Genomic DNA, 20,033 nt, shown 5'->3' with positions numbered 1-20,033 from the left:
CCCAAGGCTTGACTAAAAGGCCCAAAGTGGATCATCTGAGTTATCGAGGAGTCCTTGGATAGCTCAGGATTGCGGTCATCTGGACCAGGTGAATATATATATATATATGGCCTATTCATTTAGAAGAGTCTGGCCTTTCCATGCAAGTCCGTAGTGGAAACCACACTAGTTCTTGAAATAAGAAATAACCTCTGGATATCTTCATCAAAGCACAATTTTATGCACATTGTGGCTGGCTGGAAGATATATTCCAAGTTGGATATAGGCTGCCCTCCAAGTCACCCAGGGGCTAGGCATCAGGGCTTGCCCAACAACGCCATCAGTGATATGGCATCCGTCTGAGAGGCAGCGCACATCATCTGATCCACAGAACTGACAAAAACAAAGCAGAGGGTCTGAGAATGTGGCTCAGTTGGCAGAGTGTTTGTCTAATATGCAAGAGGCTCTGGGTTCGATTACGTGGTAGCTCATGCCTAGAATCCTAACGACTCCGGAGGGCAAAGGCAGGACGATCACAAGTTCAAGGTCACCCTCTGCTACCAGGGCACAGACTGACATAGGTATGAGCAATTAGTTCCAGAGCAGGAGGGGTCTGTGTAATAAGATCAAAGCCTGTCTGGGCAACATAAGAGCCTGTGTTGGTGGGAGTTAGGGGAAGAGCAGACCAGCCTTGAAGAAGGGAGCCCTGCCCTTGTTCCAGCTGCCTCCTCCTCCTCCTTTTGTTCTTCCTCCTCCTCCTCCTCTTTTATTTATTTTTTGCTGCTGGGCTGGGTTCTGAGCCTCTAAGCTCAATAACCCCCGCCCTCAATCTCCCCACTAGGATCTAGAGAGAGATACCCTTATCTCAGGGTCCTCATGTGGGTTCCACAGCATCACTAAGGGAATTAGACCCAGTTCCCAGCTAGGAGAAAGTTTGACATCCTCCAACTCTTCATCCCCCAAACTCATTGTCATTTCGGGGAAACTCAGAGCAGAGCTGTTTCTCAGAGAGGATAGAAAGCAGGGCATCTCCAGACAGCAGCCCGACACAGGCCAGCCTCTCACAGCCAACTCCAAGCTGAGCTGTGCCTCCGCTGGGTTCTAGCATCCCACCCCGGAGCATGCAGTGAGTAGGAAGAGGCAAACAAGCCCAAGGAAGTGGGGGTGGGAAGGGGGCTGCCGATCGATGGCATTAACATGGTGCCCAAATTAAATATTGACTTTCCTGGTTGACTCTAGGGATGTCTGATTGATGGCTGGAGCTGTGCAGTGCCACCATAGCAGAAGGGGGACATACCAGCCTGAAGCAGGCACTGTAGGTAGCTGAGGGCTGTGGGGGAGGATTCCCCCTGCTATTGCCTGCTTGGGAGGAGCAGGAGCAGAGGCTGCAGGGTGTAGGACTTGTTCTTCTCATGCCTGGGAGCTTCCTCATGGCGCCCAGCAGCATCCTCCTCCCAGATGCCTTAGACCTCAAGCAGTATCAAATGCCTCCACCCCCAGCACTCCCTTCCTCCCCTCTCCAGGAACGGTGCCTGCCTGGCCTGCAGCCCATCCAATGAGTTTAAATCGATCTCTGTGATGAGCCCCCATTACTGGGCCTGAGGACCCTGCCTCAGCATGGAACGGCTGGTTTGTTTCTCCTTATGTGGGAATTTGCCAGGGAGGAGTGGGTAGGGTAACTCTCTCCAGGGAACTCACCTTTAGCATCTACAGCAGGGCCTGAGTTTTCTCTCCCCTGTTTCAAAGCTTTGTGTCAAGAACTCTCTACATTGCTTTCATTTCTTCCCCTCCCACTTGCTCAGCAACCCACTCCAACCCAGATTCCTGCCATGTCTCTATCTCTAGCCAGCTTCCCTCCTGAGTTTTCAGCCCTGTATGTCCAACCACCTACTTTCTCCTGATGTCTCTCCCCTTAAGTATCTTAAAGTTAACACGCCCAAGGCCAAATTCACAACTGTCTCCCAAAGCATCTCTTCTTGTGCTCCAAAGCTAGAGGCATGACCAGCTGGGCAAGAGAGAGGGCCAAGAGCCACTGCTCCTTACCTCACCACATCCACAGGAAGGGACATGCACACAGGCCACCTTTCTCTTCGGTGGCCACTCCTACAAAGCCTCTCCTTCTTTTGGATGACTTCCCTGGTGGTCTCTCTGTGGCCACCCTCACTCTTTAGTGCCCTCCCGACTCCTTGCTCTCCTACCCAGAGAAACCCTGTTAAGACGCAAATTTCACCATGCTGGGCCTCTGTTCACATCCTTCTTGGCTTCCCACTAAAGGCCAAACCCTCAGAGGACTTCCTCTTGCCCTATACACGAGCATGTATCTTTGGGGATTAAGAGGTTAGTAGTCTTTCTGGAGCAGGTGGCCTTAAGGGATATGGAGGTACTGGGGGTTGGCTTCAGAAAACCCCAATATGGCCCCCATAAAACAACCAGTGTGGGCACGGGGAAGCCCAGAGGAAAAGGGAGTCCTGAGGCAGAATTCAGCAGCAACTGCCATAGGTCTTCCCTCAGGCCACCTAATTTCCTTTTAATTGGTACCTAATAAAGGAAAATAAATTAAACCCAATTGAGTTTTAATGCGTGCATTCAAACACCAGCCCCAACTTGCTTGCTTCCTTCCAGGGCCTGGGGCTCCAGGAGAAAGAAGATAGGGTTAGGGTGGGCTGGGAGAAAAGGTACCCTTTCCTGTCCCCAAGGCCATCAGATCCCAGCCTACAGGCATCCTCAGGGCTTTCTCCTACTTTCCCATGCCACTTCTGCCTTACCTGCCTCCCCAGGACACCAGATTCCATGAGTGCTGACTTGGTACCTCTTTCCAACTGGCACCGTGTTGGGAGCTTATGCTTCATCACACCCTGGGACCCTCCCTGGTCCCGGACTCCTCCTTTTCAAATGGTACTGTATGGACTTACCCAAAGGTACCACCTGTGTTCTGCCTAAGCTGTGCTGTGCCACATAAGCAGACACATGTGGGCACTGAGCACGTGCAAGAGGGCACTGAGATGTGTACCACATACACATGAGAATTCAAGTATGAAAAAAGAACACATGAGGCAAAGGGTTGCGTGTGTGTGTGTGTGTGTGTGTGTGTGTGTGTTCAAGGCCAGTCTGAGTTATGTAGCAAGGCCTACTTATGCCTAAAAGAATAAAAATAAAAGCAAACTTTCTTGGTAATTTTTTTATATTGATCTTATGTAAGATAAAGAGATCCCACGTTTTAAGCAAGCTACAGTGGCATGTACCTGCACTTCTAGTCCTTGGAAGATGAAGACAAAAGGATTAGAGGTTCAAAGCTAGACCCAGCCTTTTAGCAGTTTTGAGGCCAGCCTGAGACCATGTCTCAAAAATACAATCATAACTTTAATATATTATGTTAAACATATAGTTACAGTCAATCTCAACTTTTTAAACTTTGTCTTTTCAGATAGAGTCTCTCTCTCTCTCTCTCTCTCTCTCTCTCTCTCTCTCTCTCTCTCTCTCTCTCTCTCTCTCTCTCTCTCTCTTAAGCTCAGGCTGGCCTGGAACTAATGTCAAACTAAAGGTAATCTTGTCTTGGCCTCCTGCCATTGCCTGACTTGACTTTAAAAAATCCACCTTTTTAAGATGGCTATCTAAAAACTGTAAGCAGGACGTATCATCCCCAGAGCCGTCTCTCAGTGGAGGAAGGGATGGTGTGTCTGTCCTAGGAGTACCACACTTGCAAGGCTAGAGGAACCGTGGGTGAGCTCAACAGGCATGAGGTGTTGCCTGTTGTATCCTGGAACAGTACGGCTGTCCGTTCAGCACCATGGGCAGCGCCAGGCTTGACTAATAGAGACCCCAGAGGTCCCTACAGGAGCGCTTACAGCCTACAAAAAACGTTCCCCAACTTCCTTCCTCACTCCCACCTCTCACCCCTCAACACTCTACCACCGAGCCACATTCCCAGCTTGTTAGGACGTTTGCCTAGTATTCACATGCTTGGGGTTTTGATCTCTTAGCTCTATAAATTCTGCCCTTTTGTGGTGGTTGTTGTTTTGTTTTCCAAGGCAGGGTTTCTCTGTGTATCTTGGCTGTCTTAGAACTTACTCTGTAGACCAGGCTGGCCTTAAACTCAGAGAGTTGCCTGCCTCTGCTTCCCATGTGCTGGGATTAAAGGCATGTGCACCACCACCCCACAAATTCCATCCTATTAGAAGTCTGCTGAGGTCGCCTTTCTGCTCCCTGAATGCTCCCACGTGCCTGACACAATGGATGCACGCAGTATACCCATTTGTGTGATCATGGCAACCGTAACAACGTACCCAGGATGTAGGGGCCCGGTGAATGGTGCTGGCTGAGCCAGAGGCTCAGGGATCACAAACAGGGCTTTCTAAGCTGGGAGAATGTAATTTGCCAATCCAACAGGCAAGAATATTGGAGGAAGGAAAGGTGTAGAGGTGAGAGTAAGGTCAGGAGAGACAGGCAACAGCCATTTCCCAGAGGGCCTTGCCTTCTAGGCTGATCCTTAGATCACACACAGCATGTGCACTGGGCAAGGGACTGCCAGATCCATGTTTTAGGAAGGTCATATGTGGGCCATGTATGTGAAGAACTGGAGGCCAGAGACAGAAAACATGAGGATGATGAAGGGACACTCCAGCCTAGGAAAGAAATGCAGGTGTCAGAAGTCAGTGCTCAAACAGAGGATGGGTGCCTAAGCCTGGCTCAGTCATTGGTAGCATGCTTGAAATCTCTGGGTTCCACCTTCAGTTTCTCCCCTCAGAATAAAGGAAATTCAGGTCAGACAATGTCAGGTGACCCTGCCCAAGGTCATGAGGCAGGTCAGTGCCTGACGGAAGTCAGGGACTAGGGGTCAGACAGGGGCCCCAAACCCACCCTAGCAAAGCATCTCAAAACTGTCAGGAGCCTCTGCTGATAGCTGCGGCTGCTGAGGGAGCAGGGTCAGCAAGGTGGATCCAATTTCAGTGAGAAGAAAGTGGAGTGGGGTGGGGGAACTCCCCCTAGCAGCTCAGCCCCAGAGAATCCACAGGAGGTGACAGCTGGTGCAGCCTAGGGACTGGGAAAGAAGAGACAGGAGTAGAGAGAGAGGCAATAAGAAATCTATTAGAGATGGCAGGGGGGCATCTCTGAGGAAGGCCTGGCAAGGATCTGCTGGCACCGAAGCAGGAATTTGTTTGTACAACCCTATAGCCCCCTTCAAGGAATAGGCATCCCCCCCCCCCCCTTGAGACCAGTTTCCCTCACCAGGGCTCCTAAAGAGGTTGCCAATCACAGTGCCTGGGACCAATCAGAGTTTTTTCTTTTTTCCCTTCCTTGGGCATTTTCTAGTTGGAATTCAAGAGGAAATGTCTTCCCCTTTGGGACCACTGCAGAGTGATGGCAGGGGGAAGCCTTCTTTGGTCCAGGAGGTAAGGAAGGCTGCCTAAGGGAATGGAGGAGCAAGCAAGAGGGAATAAAACGCCAAGACTCAGCCCATCACCCACGGCCAGCCTCATACACCCACGTCTGTCCTTGCCCTGTGCGTGTGTTCCTGAGTGAGCGAAGTTCCCCTGTGTCTAGCAGGCTGGTACCAGGCTCTGCCTCCTCTCCAAGCACATCCCAATTAGTCACTCATAGGCTGTGAGGGACTGGTTTCCTCGGCCTCCCTTCTCCTTCCTCCCCTCCCCCTCCCACCTCCCTTGGTAGCCAGGGATCAGACCCTGTGCCCCTCATAAGCTAAGGGAGTTGGACAAAGTCACATGCCTTCCCTGAGCCTCCATTTCCTCATCTGTAAGACAAGGGACTTGAACACCTGCCTGGAACTCAGCTAAACCAGGGCCCCGGTGAACACTGTGTATAACTGAACACTGCGGAGTGGTGGGCAGAGTGCATTAAGGCTGGGAGCACAGTCCTGGGAGGACTCTGTCCTACTCTGACCAGGGCCCACTTCAGGCAGGATTCCAACAGGACTGAGAAGCCTGCAGAATCGAAAAAGCGGCCCATGCCCTTCCTCTAGCCCGTGGAAGCCATCAGCTGTGATAGCCCCACCCGAGAGGCCTGTCCCTTCTCCTTGCATTCCCATCTAAATTCCCACGGCAGTCCCACCCCCACCCCCACCCCCACCCCCGCCACCAGAGCCTGGGTTTGTGCCTCGAGAGTCCCTAAGGGCCCAGAGATGACCGTGTTACTAAATGACCAGACTGTCGAATGATACCTGCAGCCGCTGTTGCCGTTTTAGCTGATGCTTGCCTGGAAGAACCACAGCACGCACCACGAGACCTTCCACATGCTGATCCCATGTCCCCTTGTCCTGGTGCCCAGAGACTCAGACGTGTGAAGAATGCAATCTACCAAGGAGCCTCGGAGCTCCACCCTTCAACACCAAGCCAGCCTTGCTTCTCCAGCCCTAAAACCCCATACAGCACCAGAGGCTCCACTACAACCCAGCTCCTCGTAGCTCCGCTGCAGCCATAAGGTCAAGTCCCAAAAAGCTGCGCTTATGTTACCCTCATCAAGTCTGGATGTGGACACACACTCTGCCTTTGACCGTGGACTCCCCTAGCATGTCACTTCCGTTCTCTTAACTTCATTTTCTAACCATAAAATGTCCACGTTTTCCAGCACGGATGCTGTGAGGATTGGAAGACATGTGTGAAACAGTCCTGAGATCCTGCCCCCTTGACCCAGTGCAAGCAGCCTGGGGCCTGGAGAAAGGCAGCCGTGACTGGCACAGAGTGTTCTACCCCACGTTCCCAGCTTCTTATCCCGGCCCAGATCAGATAAGGGAATGAGGCCCAAAGGCAGGGTTGGCAGGCAGCTAGCCCATCTCAGTCAGGCTTGGGCTCACCCCAATATACAACTAAGGAACTAGAGGGACAGAATTGGGGCCCCGGGGCTGGGCTCTGCCTAGAGGCAGCAAACAATTCAACAGCCAAATCCACAGAGTGAAGTTTATTCCCGACAAAGTTTTCCCTCCCCCCTCCCCAGCCCAGGACAGGGACAGACAGGCTGGGGCAAAGATGAGGCTCCAGTGGGACCTCTGAGAACAAAGAGGGGCCCTGGGCCCCAGGCCCTGCCAGTCTAGCTGCCCCCAGCTAGGCTGAGTCCTCAGCACCTCCTGCCCAGCCTCGGGAGGGGGAGGGGCGCTGGCTCCTGGTAGTTCCAAAGTGGAGTGTGAAAATAGATATATATTTCTGTGCAGTGGGCAGTCCGGCGTGACACTCACACCTCTGTCTGGAAGTCGCCGTCGGGCGGTTCTGTGGGCTCCCAGGCTGCCGTCCGGTGCAGGGCCAGCCGTTCTCGGGGCTTGGGGGGCAGTGAGCCCAGTGTCATAGATTTGAAGGTGCTCCAGCTTTGATGCCTCCTGTGCTGGGACAGGCCAGGGCGTTCCCCGGGGCTGGGTTTCTCCTGTGGAAAGAGTAAGGCGAGCCTGTGGTACTGTCTCATCTGCTGTACAGAGCAAACCAAGTATGTCCCAGGAGGGTCAAGACTGCCCAGTGTCACTAAGTGATCGAAGTAGTCGAATACTTGCCAGGTTCCTGACCCTATTGACTGCTACTGCAGTGCTGTCCCCCCTGAGGACATGTCTGTCTGCCCACCCTCCTTTCCAAGTGTGGGAGATCGTGTTAGTGTTTGTTCTGGCACCTTCCCACTCCCGTGCAACCCTAAAACTGCTGCTCATGCAGGCCGGCCCTCGGTGAGGCAGACTGCGGTTATCCAGGCAAGTGAGAGCAGGGCAGGAGCCCACCTCACCCAGTAGGACTTCAGTAGTGGCCACTACCAAGTCTCCTCTACCAACGGGGGCCTGTGCCTCAGAGACCATACCCTCGGTGCTGTTGGGGCAGGGGCAGCAACAGAAGAGCCCTCACCTTGGCTGAGGACTGGCTACGGTAGCGGTCGAAAGTGTGGAACTTCTGGTTGAGTTCGTGGTAGAGTTCCGAGTGCCGTTTCCGGGTGTGCATCACCTTCTAGGGGTCACTTGGGTGTCAGAGGAATGCTTCTCCCCCCACCCCCCACCCTCTGTCCTTGGGCCTGCTGGCCCCTCTGGGGCAAGCCTAACACTTGTCCTCCCCCTCCCCTCCCACCCCACCTCCCTACCCCTAACCCCCCCACCTCCCTCCCCACCCCACCCCCACCCCCCACCCCCGTCTCGCTCACTCCCAACATCTATTTCTGCCCCACAGGAATAGGTGTGAGAAGTAGTAGGGAAGATGGCATGGAATCCGGTGGCCCAAGACTGGGCTTTGCAATGGGGCCTGAGATAATTTTGGGAATCCCCTTCCTGGGATGTACACCTCCCAGCACCAGCACTCACCTCAAAGTCCAAGTCTGAATACCGAAGCTTCTTTCGCTACGGAGCAAGAAGCAGGTTGTGAGAAAGGAGCTTTTCATGGGGGAACCTAGGGTCCCTGGACTTCTATGGCAACCTTCCCTCACCCAGACCCTGGAGTTGAGAATCCTTATCTCATGGGCTAAAGTCCTTGGGGTCACGGGACAGTGGCGGAGGTCTGCACTGCACATACGTGGTGAGATGTGCTCCTGAGAGCACACGTATGGATGCGAACACAGGTCAGCTGTGAAGAGGCAGGGATATACCACCACACAGGCTCATACAGCCCAGCGCTTGTCCTCCGTGCCTTGGAGTCTAGCGTTCTCGTCCCATGCTCCCTCCCCTCTCCCAGGACTCCTGCACTTGCCCTGCAAAGAGAGTTTTTGGGGTTCTTCATGCCCACCTGATCTGGCCCCACCTTGCCGCTTTTGACTCCCTGCTTCCTCGTGCTCTTCCGACCCTCACCTGGTCAAGGCCACCTTCAAGGCCCCAACAAGCTCGGTGACATCCAGTGCCACTCAAGGAGACTTCAGAGTCTTAGGACGCTGACATTGAGAGGGCTCATGAGACCAAGGCCAGCTGGCCTAGTTAGATCGGGGGGGGGGGGGGGAGGGTAAACTGAGACCCAGGGAGGGAAGGAAAGGGAACTTGCCACTTGGCCCCAGGCCCCTGAGATGATGTGAGACCATGAAGTGGGTGTCCTAAGACCCAACCTGACTCCACTCTCCTGCCTTCCAGCCTACTCTGCCTCCACCATCCACCCTGCTCCGTCCCCGAGCCCTGCCCATCCTTAGCTCCATTCTTCTTTCTACAGCGCCACTGTCCCCACCCACAATGCTCCAGAGGCTCAGCAGACCCACACCTGTGCCTCCACTGGGTCCAGACTATTTTGGACGCTACCCTTGACCTGTCGAGCTTCTGCCGCGTTTATTACTACTACCTCCCACACAAGAAGCCCAGCACCGGCCCCCTCCCCAGTGGTCCAACCACGGGCAGGTGCCCACAGAACAAAACCTACCCTGATGCTATGCACACTGCCTCCCCATCACTGATGTCATCTTTTCTGTCTTTGTCATCTTTTCTGTCTTTGTTAACGCCTTCCTGTTTTTGTTGCCATCTGTGGCGGGAGCAGGCACCAAATGTTCAAGGAACATTTTAGGCACAAAGCTAAACTTGTGACCTCTCTAGCTGCTAACTTGATCGTCTTTGTGCAGAGGACAGGAGAGCAACTTTGCAGGCTTAAACATAAGTAGCTAATTGTGTAGAAGACGAGACTCCAACCTCTTTCTTCATCCTCATCCCCCTCATCCCTCCAATTAGAAAAATCTAGAATGCCCTAGAGTTCTACTTTGGGTTTCTTCTAATCTACATGTTTCCAGGGAGGATCTGCAAGGGTCAGGCCAGAGGAAATAGAAGAGCCTCCAGTTTCCCATCAGAGGTCAAGGGCAGCACCCAGAGCCAATTTCTATGATAACAGCATCTTCCAATTTTCCAGCACTTCCTACTTATCCCACACAGGAATCAAAGGCATGGGCCATCCCAATCTCCAAGCAACGCCACAGAGGTCTCTGTGCTAACCACGCTTTCACACAAGGAAAAGAGACGGTGCGGTGTGCTCTCTCATTGTCATAGGTCATCGAGTCCAGACCCACATGCTGCAGAGGCCCAGGCTCAGCCTCTTCCTTAGCAACTGGACACCTGAGCCATGGTTGCACTAACGGAGAGCTCGTCCTGACCGCCACCCCAGAGTGGGTACCAGAGCACCAGCGAATGAATTCATGAAGCTTCACCCATGTGAGGCTCTCGGACAATCCAGAGTCTCCTTGGAGCCGAGCTCTGTGAGCCCCAGTAGAAGGAAGGAGACACGTGGTATGAGCTCCCAGCACTGCTGGGAGGGTAGCGGGAGGAGGGGTTAGCGGAGGAGGGAGGAGGCTGAGAGCCGTCCCTTCCTGGCTGGAGCCTATGACTTAGACATGGTCTCAGGCACACAAGAGTAGGCTGCCCTCCCCCCACAGCCCCTCACCTCAAGGGAGCCCAGCTTCATCGTGGAGCCTGGCACTGTACGGGGCATGGTCCGGCTGCGTTCCCCTGGCTCTGGCACTTGGCGAGGGCTGGGTGTCGGTGGTGGTGGTTGAAAGGTCATCCCATATGGGTTCTGGAGAGACCCATAGGCAGGGCCCAGCCCTAGACCCGAGTGCTCCACAGACAGGAAGCTGGGGTAGCCTTCAGTGTGGGCCAGCGTCTTGGCAGCCCGCCGGGGAGTCCCCTCAGGCCGGGCCCTTGGGGCCTCCTCACCCCCTGTACCCCCACCACCAGGCTGCAGGCTCAAAGTCCGCCGGGGCAGCACCATGTAGTCCCCCTCAGAGCCCGGTTCGCTCGGCCGTAGCCATGTAAGGTCCAACTGCCGCAGGCCACCCTCCCCGCACATGTACACAGGGTTGGTCTCTTGGGGTGGTGGTGGCTCCCCTAGACCTGGTGAGGCTGCCATGGGCACTAGGATGTTCCCAGGTAGTGGTGAGAAGCTGAGGCCACCCTCAGGACCCACGAGACAGGACTTGGGCTCCTCGTCCTCATCCAGAGACAGGCGGGACAGAGTGCCAGTGATGGTGGATGGGTTGCAAGTGTTGACCTCCTTGAACAGCACTGGGGACAGAAATGGGAGGGAGAGGTAAGCCCTGAGGAAGCAAGGCCCTGCGATGAGACCCTCCTGGCAAGATTTAGGTGGAGACTAAGCTTCTGAGCCTGGCTTGTGATAGAAAACCGGTTCTGGGAGAGACAGTTGGTACCCTCTCATACACAATAGGGACCAGAAAGACAACCGGCTCATGGGCCCAGGGGAAGCACAGTAGGAAAGTCAAGGCTAAACTCCCATGAGTGCCCTGGTACATGACCTAACTTCTACCCCGCATCCCCAAGGTTGTTAAAGCAAGGCCTCGCTCCTCTCTATTCCCTATAGAAGCATAAACCTTAGAAAGAAGACTTGGGGGCGCCGGGCATGGTGGCGCACGCCTTTAATCCCAGCACTCTGGAGGCAGAGGCAGGTGGATTGCTGTGAGTTCGAGGCCAGCCTGGTCTACAAAGTGAGTTCAGGACAGCCAAGGCTGCACAGTGAAACCTTATCTCAAAAAACCAACCAACCAACCAACAACAACAAAAGAAAAAAGAAAAAAGAAAGAAAAGAAAAGAAAAAAGACTGGGGAAGAGATGTCAGCAAAAGCCACAGAAGTAATGGGAGAATGCAGCGGCCAGCATATGCCGAGGCCCCTGCTGTAAGCTCAATGCCCCCTGGTTTATGTAGGCCCTGGGACTCCCGCTTGACCCCAGACAATGCTCTTTTCTCCTTTCCAGGTGGGTAGCTGATGCTTAGAGAGGGAGATTTGCCCAGAGACAAGTGGTGGCTGGCCTTCCCAGATGAAAATCTAGCCTATTCCTGTCTAATTTTAAAGGACAGTAGCAGTCTGGTCCCCAGCAGGGCTCCTATGACAGGGCCTGGGACACCGCCCCCCCCCCCCCCGCCCTCCGTCTTGCCCATGCCTAGGGCTGCTTAGCTCAATCCAACAGACTCACCTGTCTGACAAGCCAGATCCACGTCCTTTTCAAAGTCTGACTATTGGTTGAGAGGGAGAGAGCAGGTTGGCGGAGGGAGGGGAGGAGAGATGTGTCAGGGTGGGAGAGGCTCAGGCTCCTCCCCTCCCAGTTCCTGAGTCCTCCCGCCTGAGCCACCACCCAACAACAGCCTCAAACTGTAGGTCAGAGAAAGCTGACCGGGGCAAGGATTTGTCCAGTGCCACCTTGTCATCAGCAGCTGAGCCTCAGTTAAACCCAGTCTCTGATGGGACGGGGAAGGTGAGAAACCTAGCTACGGCAATGGGGGCGGGGTGGGGGGGTGGGGGGGTGGGGGAAGGGGATCCGCTCAGGCCTCGTCGCTTACCAGGATCTGCAGCTGCCCGTTCTTACAGGAATCCGGGGAGTCTTCGCTCTCATCAGCCCGACACACACCCATCTGGCATTTGACCACATCCTGGACCTGGAAGTAGGAAGTACCTGTTGGGCCTGAGGCCTTCATGATACCATCACCACCACCACCACAGTGGGCTGGTTTGGTACCCCAGGTACCCAGAGTAGGAATAGGAGGAGAGACAGGCATCCAGCCTGAAGGTGATGCCACCCGGGCTGGGATGCCGGGGAGAAGGAGCTGAAGGAGGCTCAGGCCTTCGAGGCTGCCCGAGCTAGAAGTGCCCACACCAAGGGCCCGAAGCACCCTGGTCATCCTGTCCCGCCCAGCGGACAGAAGCCAGAGCTAAGTGACTATGGGGTGGGCAAGCAAGAAGAGCCTAGGCAGGCACCTCTCGGCGCAGGAAGCAGTGCACAGCAGTGATGACGAAGCCTTGCGCGGAGTTGAAAACGGCAAAGAGAGCCTGGAAGAGGACGGAGCGGCGGTCTGTCATGGCCAGGACAGCAGACATCCAGGTAAGCGCCAGGAGAGGCAGAACCACGCAGGAACTCCAGAGCGAAGCCCTGCGAGGGACAGCAGCAGGAAGTCTGTCAGAGGGACGCTCTACAGGACAAGGTGGCAGGAGCCTGGGCCTCCACTCAGCTTGGGGACTGGCAGGGCCCCAAAGTCCAGGACCTCAGGAGTGTTTCCAAGCGGAGAGGGGGGGAGCCAGAGCACTGGGGGGGGGGGGGGGAGAAACAGAGGACAAAGACAGAACTACAGGGCCAGAGCAAGGGCCATGAGAGGTAGGAGGGATGGACACACAGACACAGTGGGACCAAGCAGGCACAGAGGCGATATTGGGAATCAGGGACGAAGAAGGTAGAAACAGGAGGGAAGCCGGGGCAGACGGACGCAAACACGGGAGTTTCAGGCCCAACTTGCTCCTTGGAAGCTTTGGAAAAAAGACACAGGTCAGAGCCACATCCCCAGAGATTCCAAGACAGTAGGCTGGGGGAAAGAAGGGGCAAAGGACAAGAAAGATAACCACCACAGGAAGAGGGGTGTGTGAACAGACAGGCCCCCAGACAGGGAGACTGAGCAGGCACAGCATGTGGAGGACACCACAGCACAGATCCTTGCAAAGCAGATGGGGGCCAAGCCCAGCCAGGTTGAGGCTTTGGAGGAGGAGCCTCTGGCGCCTGGTGGTGGCTCAGAACCCAGGGCAAAAGGATCGTAGCTTGGGTCCAGAAGCAAGCGCCTCCCTATCCCTGGCCTCCTTGCTGAGGCAAAAGACAGATAGGCTGTGGCCAACACACTGGTCGCCATCTCCAACAACTTCGAGAGATAGCCCCGGGAGGAACAAGAGATAGAAGGGGCTGCCTTGCCTAGTGGGCGAGGAGCCACCCCCAGCCCATCCTGCCCCGCCCCCAGCGCCCCCAGCGGGGGAGTAGTCAGGCACAGCTCCAGACAGGGAAGGGTGGCACCGTTGTGTAGTGACAGCCAGAGGCTGAGACAGAAAGATAGGCAGGCAGGGGGCCAAGACCTGTCCTATGAAGAGAGGTTCGGGGGTGCCATTGAGCCAGGCAAGGTTGGGATGGAGGCGGAGCCAAGAATCAGAGAGGCTGTAATCACAGTAATGAGAGCTGCCATTGATTAAGCGGCAGTTCTCTGCCAGGCCCTCCAATGAACACTTTACATAGATTATTTCAAATTGTGATCAAAACAACTCCAACAAACAGGCCTGGGGACTAGTATCCCAATTGACAGATGAGGAGACTGGAGTGTGCCCAGCTGGACAGAGAGAGGGGAGCCGGGCCACAGAGCCAGCCTGGCGGCAGACTCGAAGACCCACACTTCGGTCCGCTGGCTCAGCAAACTGGGCACACACAGGGAGGTGGTAGCCCAAAGCATTGGGAGCTCCTTGAACATCATGGAGCAGCCGCAGTGACTGTCACCAGCCGCCTCCACTAGGCCCCCTGAGGGGTGTGACAAAGCTTGGCTTTTCACTGGTTGGGTGACTCAGGTGGACTTCCAGCCCTAATAGGAGGGTTGGGCCCAAGGCCTTTCTACTCTTGCATAGCTGAGGTTTTAAGATTTTTTTTAGCTGCAAGGTTGGGGTAAAATAATTGCCTTCCTCCTCTCTGACTGTGAGGTCCAAGGCCTCTGAAACTCAAGTCAGATTCTACAGCGGATAAGTATGTTTCCATCATCCTAGCATTTTTTTTCCTTCATCCTAGCATTCTTAAGTTTCTGATTGTCTTATTCTAAGATCCTGCTGCTCTAATTTGAGGGTTTTAATAGCTCAAAGATTCTAAGGGCCTAAGAGTCTCAGGGCCTTCAGGTCGGTGGTAAGAGGAAGAGGAGGGGTCTGCAGCTGTGCCTGTGTAGAAAATTAAGCCAGAGCAGGGGCCAGGGATCAGTGGGAAGGCAGGAATGGGGGGTGGGGGGTGAGGGTGGGGGTGGGGGGTGTCAAAGCACCACAGCACCTTGTGGAGGGAGTCACTCCCATTGCCCTCAGCCACCTCATCCCTGAGCTCCAGAGAGCATGTAGCAGTTAGGAAGGCAGGAGCAGGGCAAGCTCTCCAGGGCACTGGGCTGATATCCCTCCCGGATCCCCACCATGGGCACTGCCCTCCCATTCTTTAGCCCCTGCCCACCCCCACCGCCCCCCAGGGGGCACGACTAACATGGCATTCCTGGCCGAGGCTGAGCTGAGCAGGGGGCTGGGGACCGCTCCACACGCTGAGCAGGGAAGGAGCAGGCTGGCCCAGGGGCACCGCTCCGACCTCGGGGGGGAGGGAGGGGGGCGGCACAGACACGGGAGAAAGGGGGAGACACGTGGGAAGCCGGGAGATGGGGCAGAATGAGCCCCGAGAAGGGGAGGAGGGGAGGGCGGATGAGAGAGAGAGAGAGCTGGGTTAGGGTGGGCGAGGGGCTGCAGCTGAGCTCTCCGGTGCCCACCTTGCCTGCACCCTTGATGCCCCGAGGTTGGGGAGCCTGGGTTGGCATCAGCAAGCCCTGAGTCTCCGAGGTGCACTCGGCTCCCCCTCCCTGAACGTTTCCCAGAAAGGCTGAGTTGCAGAGACCCTCCCCTTACCCGGCCCTCTGCTTCTTAGATTTGTCTGAGACGCCATCTCGAGCCATGAGCTTGTTGAAGACGATGATTCCGATGAGCATGTTCACCTAGGGGCCCAGGAGAGCCGAGTGGGGAAGGGAGACAGGGTCACCAGGTGCCCTCGGGGCAGGGACACCCCAAGGTGAGAGCCGGAGGTCAGGGAGAAGGTAGAGGGGACCACATCCCTCCCTGGATGCTGAAAGGGGCACATACCAGGACAATGACTGCTGCTGGTCCCACAAAGGCGTAGAGCAGGCCACCCTCTAAGGAGAGCCAGCAGCTGGGGCAGGAGGAGGGAAAGAGGAAATCAGATACCCAGCGAGCCCATCCTCCCTTCATCCACCTCCTCAGACCCTAGGCACACGCGCCCACATCACCAATAGATACCAAGCCTCCAGGCAAGAGGAAAAGGCCATGTCTTGACGAGTTTGTTTCCTCTCCCACAAAGACTCAAATCAGACCCCCGTAGAAAGAAAAGTAAGCTAAGCGCAATGGTACTTTAGAAATGACCCAATCCCAGCATATCCTTTTACAGCCAGGGACACTGAGGCTCGTAGATAAGGAAGTTTACCCAAAGATCTACAATACACAGAGATCAAGACCTCAGCCTGAGAAAACATAATGCCCGGTCCAATTCCCCGCAACAGACTCACAAACCCCTCTACCCCCACCCTCACCACAGGAGGCACACGTACTAGCTGGATGTACCGTATCCTTTGGTGCGTGTAAAGCCAACAGACACAGCCACCACCAGGGCAGGCAGACCTGGGGAGGACAGGGTCACAGGTGACAAGGCTGCAGGTACTCAGGGGGACCCTCCCTATCATCCTCCAACCCAACTGACCCCATCCCCAGAGAGCTGGGCCAGAGTCCAGGCAGCACATCCCATGGCTTCCCCTGCCACTCCAGGCCCAACAGCAGACTCCAGCACTGGCCTTGCTCACCCCAGCCCAGGCAGAGGAAGCGTTTGCGAACCAGGCGGGTGCGCATCCGCCCGATGACAGCCAGATAGGATTGCCAGGCCTCTGTAAGCACCCAGCAAAAGGAGGACAGAAAGAAGAAGTGCAGGAAGGCAGCCGTCATGGTGCATACGCCCTGCAGGGAGAGGTAACAGGAGGGAGTAGCCCTGAGCAGAGGCCAGGGTGGGAGCTGCCATCTTCCCACACTGACTGCTGGGCCTAGGCGCTTCATGGCCAGCCGCCTACCTGAGCCCACCCTCCCCCACCACAGCCCTGCCAGGCACCCCCCCGCCTTCCTGCACCCACACACAGCACGACACAGGCCTGGTGACATGCACACAGCACTAGGCATCCGGGGAGGCGGGCAGGCAGGCCACCCACACAGACAGGAGCACTTGCCACGTCATGGCCGAGCAGAACCCTGCACCGGGCTCTCACAGTGCGGGCACTGTGCAGTGAAGGCCAAGTCGGGTAAGAGGGACGGTCAGCAAGGAGCATCCACAGGCAGATGGTGATGGAGGACTCGCAGACAAGGGGGTGGGGTCCAGTGCCTCCCTCCCAACACACATGCACCTAGGCATTCATGCACACATTCACAGATGTACACAAACACTCATTACTGAGTACACACACACACACACACACCAACACCTTCAAGTATGCCTGCACTTTACACACACTCTCCAACACGGGGTCTGAGTGTACATCCATATCCATCCATCAGGACGGCCACACAAGCATCCACTCTCAGAATTAGAGAGATGGCTTAGTGGTTAAGCGCACTGGCTGCTCTTCTAGAGGACCCTGGTTCAATCCCAGCACCCACGGAGCAGCTCACACCTCTCTGTCACTCCAGTTCCAGGGGATCTGATTCCCTCATACAGACACCCATGCAGGCAAAACACCAATGCACAAAAAATAAAAATAACTCGTCAAAAAAAAAAAAAATAGCCGCCTCCCCTCACTTGCAAGCACTCTCCACCCCTATCCCCTCCCTTTGTGCCCTTCCCCCACCCCTCCCCCCAGGAGCCTGCACCTGCCTTGCTCAGCACCCGGGACTGGCCCACGAGGATCAGGATGTTGGAAGCCAGGATGGACAGGCAGAAGTTCAGCAAGATGATGGAGCGCTCTGATTTTATAAACCTGACAGGGCACAGTGGGGCAGAGGCAGAGGCATTGGCTGCCTGCCTAGCCCTGGATAGCTGGCCACCTCCCATCCTGCTCAGCATCTGACTTACCTCCAGAAGGCTGCATAGATGGCAAGCAGGGTGAGCAGTGCCATGCAGGACACTGCACAGCCGATCACCAGGGGGACAGAGGGGGCACCTGCCAGCTCCAGGGTCTGCGGGAGGACGGGTTGCTGGGAGAGGTCAAAGGTAGGGCACCCAGCCTCCCTAGCTGACGCAAGCAGGCATGCTCCTCACGTGCAGAAGGGCACATGTGCACAGATGTATTTACACTGATTCACCCACGCTCTTCCAAACACAACCAGGTGCACACGTGTGCACGCATGCTCACACTCACCCACTGCCATGTAAGAATGAGCAGGAATGTCACGACTGTGAACAACAACAGCTTCCCTTTCCACAAGTACACCTACACGGAGCCACATCTGTGGTCACCCAGATGCCCTGACCAGCCCAGGGGACCTCTCTCCCACTCACCAGGTCCTTGGGTGGCTGGGCCAGGACAGCAAAGGTGGACAGGTGTTGACACTGGCAGCGGGTGTGGGCTGCCTGGGTCTCCAAAGTCTGGCAGTTCTCTGTGTTCCAGTCCCCTGAGCTGGCATCTCTTGGATGAGGGAGAGATGGTATGAACCCAGGGCCCAGCTCTGTATCCCCAAACCCAGTGCTGACTACTGCCCAGACAGGTGAAACCCAGGACAAGGCTACATCCATACAATGACAGCAAGGAGCCATAAGATGTGCTCTCAACCCCCCACCCGCCCCCACACACAAGCCAAGGATGGCACCACGGAGCCCTTTGACCTTCCAAGTGGGAGACCACGTCTGATGAAAGGGTCTAGGGTTACCCCAACTCACGCTCTGGAGTAGTCCCAGCTGGCACAGTGGGGATCAGTGGTGCCCTGGAGAGGGGAAAAAAAAAATGTGTACAGTCTAGAGTGAGTAGCGCAATGCCCTGGTCATCACCTATCCTGTCACAGCAGCTCCCACACAGGTTAGGCCCATCATCCAGCACAGACCACCTCCCTGAGGTAGGGCCTCAGGCAGATATCTAGGGGCCCCGCCTGGGCCCCCACTCACATTGATGATGTAGGAAAGCTCCACTGTGATGAGAGGTTCAGCTGGAGGCTGGGTGGGGGGACGCACAGTCACCGTCATCACCCGAGAGGTGACAGCAAGTGGAGGCCTAGGGGGACAAATACTGAGGTTAGCCCCTGCTCGCCGGTGCCTAGACTTAGAAATTTTAATCTGTCGTGGCTGGGGACTGCCGGACTGCTGGGGCCAAGGTTCTAGGGTGGGCACAGACCTCTATGGGGCCCAGCACTTGGTCCGAAAAGTCCCGGACAGCAGCACAGCCTCCAGGAACTGCCTAGGCGCTTTGGTTTTTGTAGGGTCTGTGTGCGTGTATGCTGATGCGTGTTCATGTGTGTTCGTGAAGATAACACGAGGTTCGTTAGGCACTGTTCACCTTTCCTTCCTGAGACAGGCTGTCTCACTGACCTACAACTTTCAAAGCTAGCAGGAGTAGGGAGCCTGCAAGCTAAGGGATATGCCTCATTCTGCCTTCCCAGCACCGAAAACACAAATGCATTATCAACATGCCGAGGTGGTTTATATACATCAGTGGTTCTCAACCTGTGGGTCATGACCCAAAAAGACCATCGTAGAACACGAATATTGGCATCACAGCTCATAACTGTAGCAAAACTGTAGTTGCAAAGAAGCAACAAGAAGAAAAGTTTTATGGTTGGGGGCGCGGAGGGGAGTAGGTACCACCACAACACGAGGAACTATATTAAAGAGTGGCAGCACCTCGGGAGGCAGAGGCAGGAAGATCACCGTGAGTTCGAGGCCAGCCTGGTCTACAAAGTGAGTCCAGGACAGCCAAATCTACACAGAGAAACCCTGTCTCGAGAAAAAAAAAAATTAGGAACATTAAGAACCACTAACATAGGTCTTGGGGTCATTGTGCTTGCAAGGCAAACTTTAGCTAGGTTGTCTTTCTCTTTCATGTTTCTGAGAAGTAACCATGTCCACAGCCAGGCAAGGGACCTCCAGGTACATGGCTGCTGCGTGTGGAGATGCTCTCTGTTGGACTCACCTGGGGGGTGGCAGGATGAGGCCAAGGGTGCGGAAGAGCACAGCACCAATCACAAAGTAGGAGGACTCATCTGGGTCAGCCGGGAGAAGGCGCTGGTGGGCGTGGCCTGGGCCAGGGGGCACCGTTCCTGGGCCCCTGCCCCTGCCTGGGCTGCCTGCTGTGGCTGCTCCAGGTGTGGCTGGCTTGCCTGGGGAGGACAGGGTGAGCACCTCCTTGGGCAGGAAGAGGCGGTCCTCTGAGTGTCGCACCCAGTCCTTCATGCCCCTGCGGCCCCGCATGGGAAATGTGATGTCACTGGACACTGCTGAGATGGGCTCTCTCTGAATACTGATCACTGTAGTGGAGGGAAGGTGGGCAGGGCGCAGCAAAGACAGACGGGGAGGTGAGAGGCATCCAGGAGAAGGGATCGGAGAGAGAGGGGGGAGGGGAGACAGACAGACAGACAGACACCAAGGAAGACACAGGGAA

General features: G+C 55.5%; 1 protein-coding gene across 11 annotated transcripts in view; it reads right to left on the bottom strand.

The window, feature by feature from the left end:
- Window positions 1-6,876: 6,876 nt before the first annotated feature.
- ADGRB2 (adhesion G protein-coupled receptor B2) overlaps window positions 6,877-20,033 on the bottom strand; it is a 64,761-nt gene continuing 51,604 nt past the window's right edge. For 5 of the 11 annotated variants that reach the window (XM_084785875.1, XM_084785874.1, XM_084785879.1 and 2 more), the window contains 18 exons: window positions 19,566-19,899; window positions 18,545-18,650; window positions 18,323-18,366; window positions 17,945-18,071; window positions 17,519-17,622; window positions 17,321-17,423; window positions 16,266-16,416; window positions 16,017-16,086; window positions 15,535-15,601; window positions 15,304-15,389; window positions 14,894-14,992; window positions 12,616-12,787; window positions 12,201-12,296; window positions 11,837-11,876; window positions 10,293-10,912; window positions 8,255-8,290; window positions 7,809-7,907; window positions 6,877-7,347 (listed from right to left, as the gene is read on the bottom strand). In XM_084785875.1, the coding sequence (XP_084642001.1) occupies window positions 7,162-7,347; window positions 7,809-7,907; window positions 8,255-8,290; window positions 10,293-10,912; window positions 11,837-11,876; window positions 12,201-12,296; window positions 12,616-12,787; window positions 14,894-14,992; window positions 15,304-15,389; window positions 15,535-15,601; window positions 16,017-16,086; window positions 16,266-16,416; window positions 17,321-17,423; window positions 17,519-17,622; window positions 17,945-18,071; window positions 18,323-18,366; window positions 18,545-18,650; window positions 19,566-19,899 (2,540 nt within the window). In that variant the 3' untranslated portion in view covers window positions 6,877-7,161. The remainder of the gene's footprint in view (window positions 7,348-7,808; window positions 7,908-8,254; window positions 8,291-10,292; window positions 10,913-11,836; window positions 11,877-12,200; window positions 12,297-12,615; window positions 12,788-14,893; window positions 14,993-15,303; window positions 15,390-15,534; window positions 15,602-16,016; window positions 16,087-16,265; window positions 16,417-17,320; window positions 17,424-17,518; window positions 17,623-17,944; window positions 18,072-18,322; window positions 18,367-18,544; window positions 18,651-19,565; window positions 19,900-20,033) is intronic. The other 6 variants (XM_084785876.1, XM_084785881.1, XM_084785880.1 and 3 more) reach the window with 3 other exon arrangements.

Source organism: Acomys minous, assembly GCF_964271855.1.
Source record: "Acomys minous genome assembly, chromosome: 6".
NCBI lineage: Eukaryota > Metazoa > Chordata > Mammalia > Rodentia > Muridae > Acomys > Acomys minous.
The sequence above is the reverse complement of the archived record's forward strand: the minus strand, read 5'-3'. Positions and strand labels throughout refer to the sequence as shown.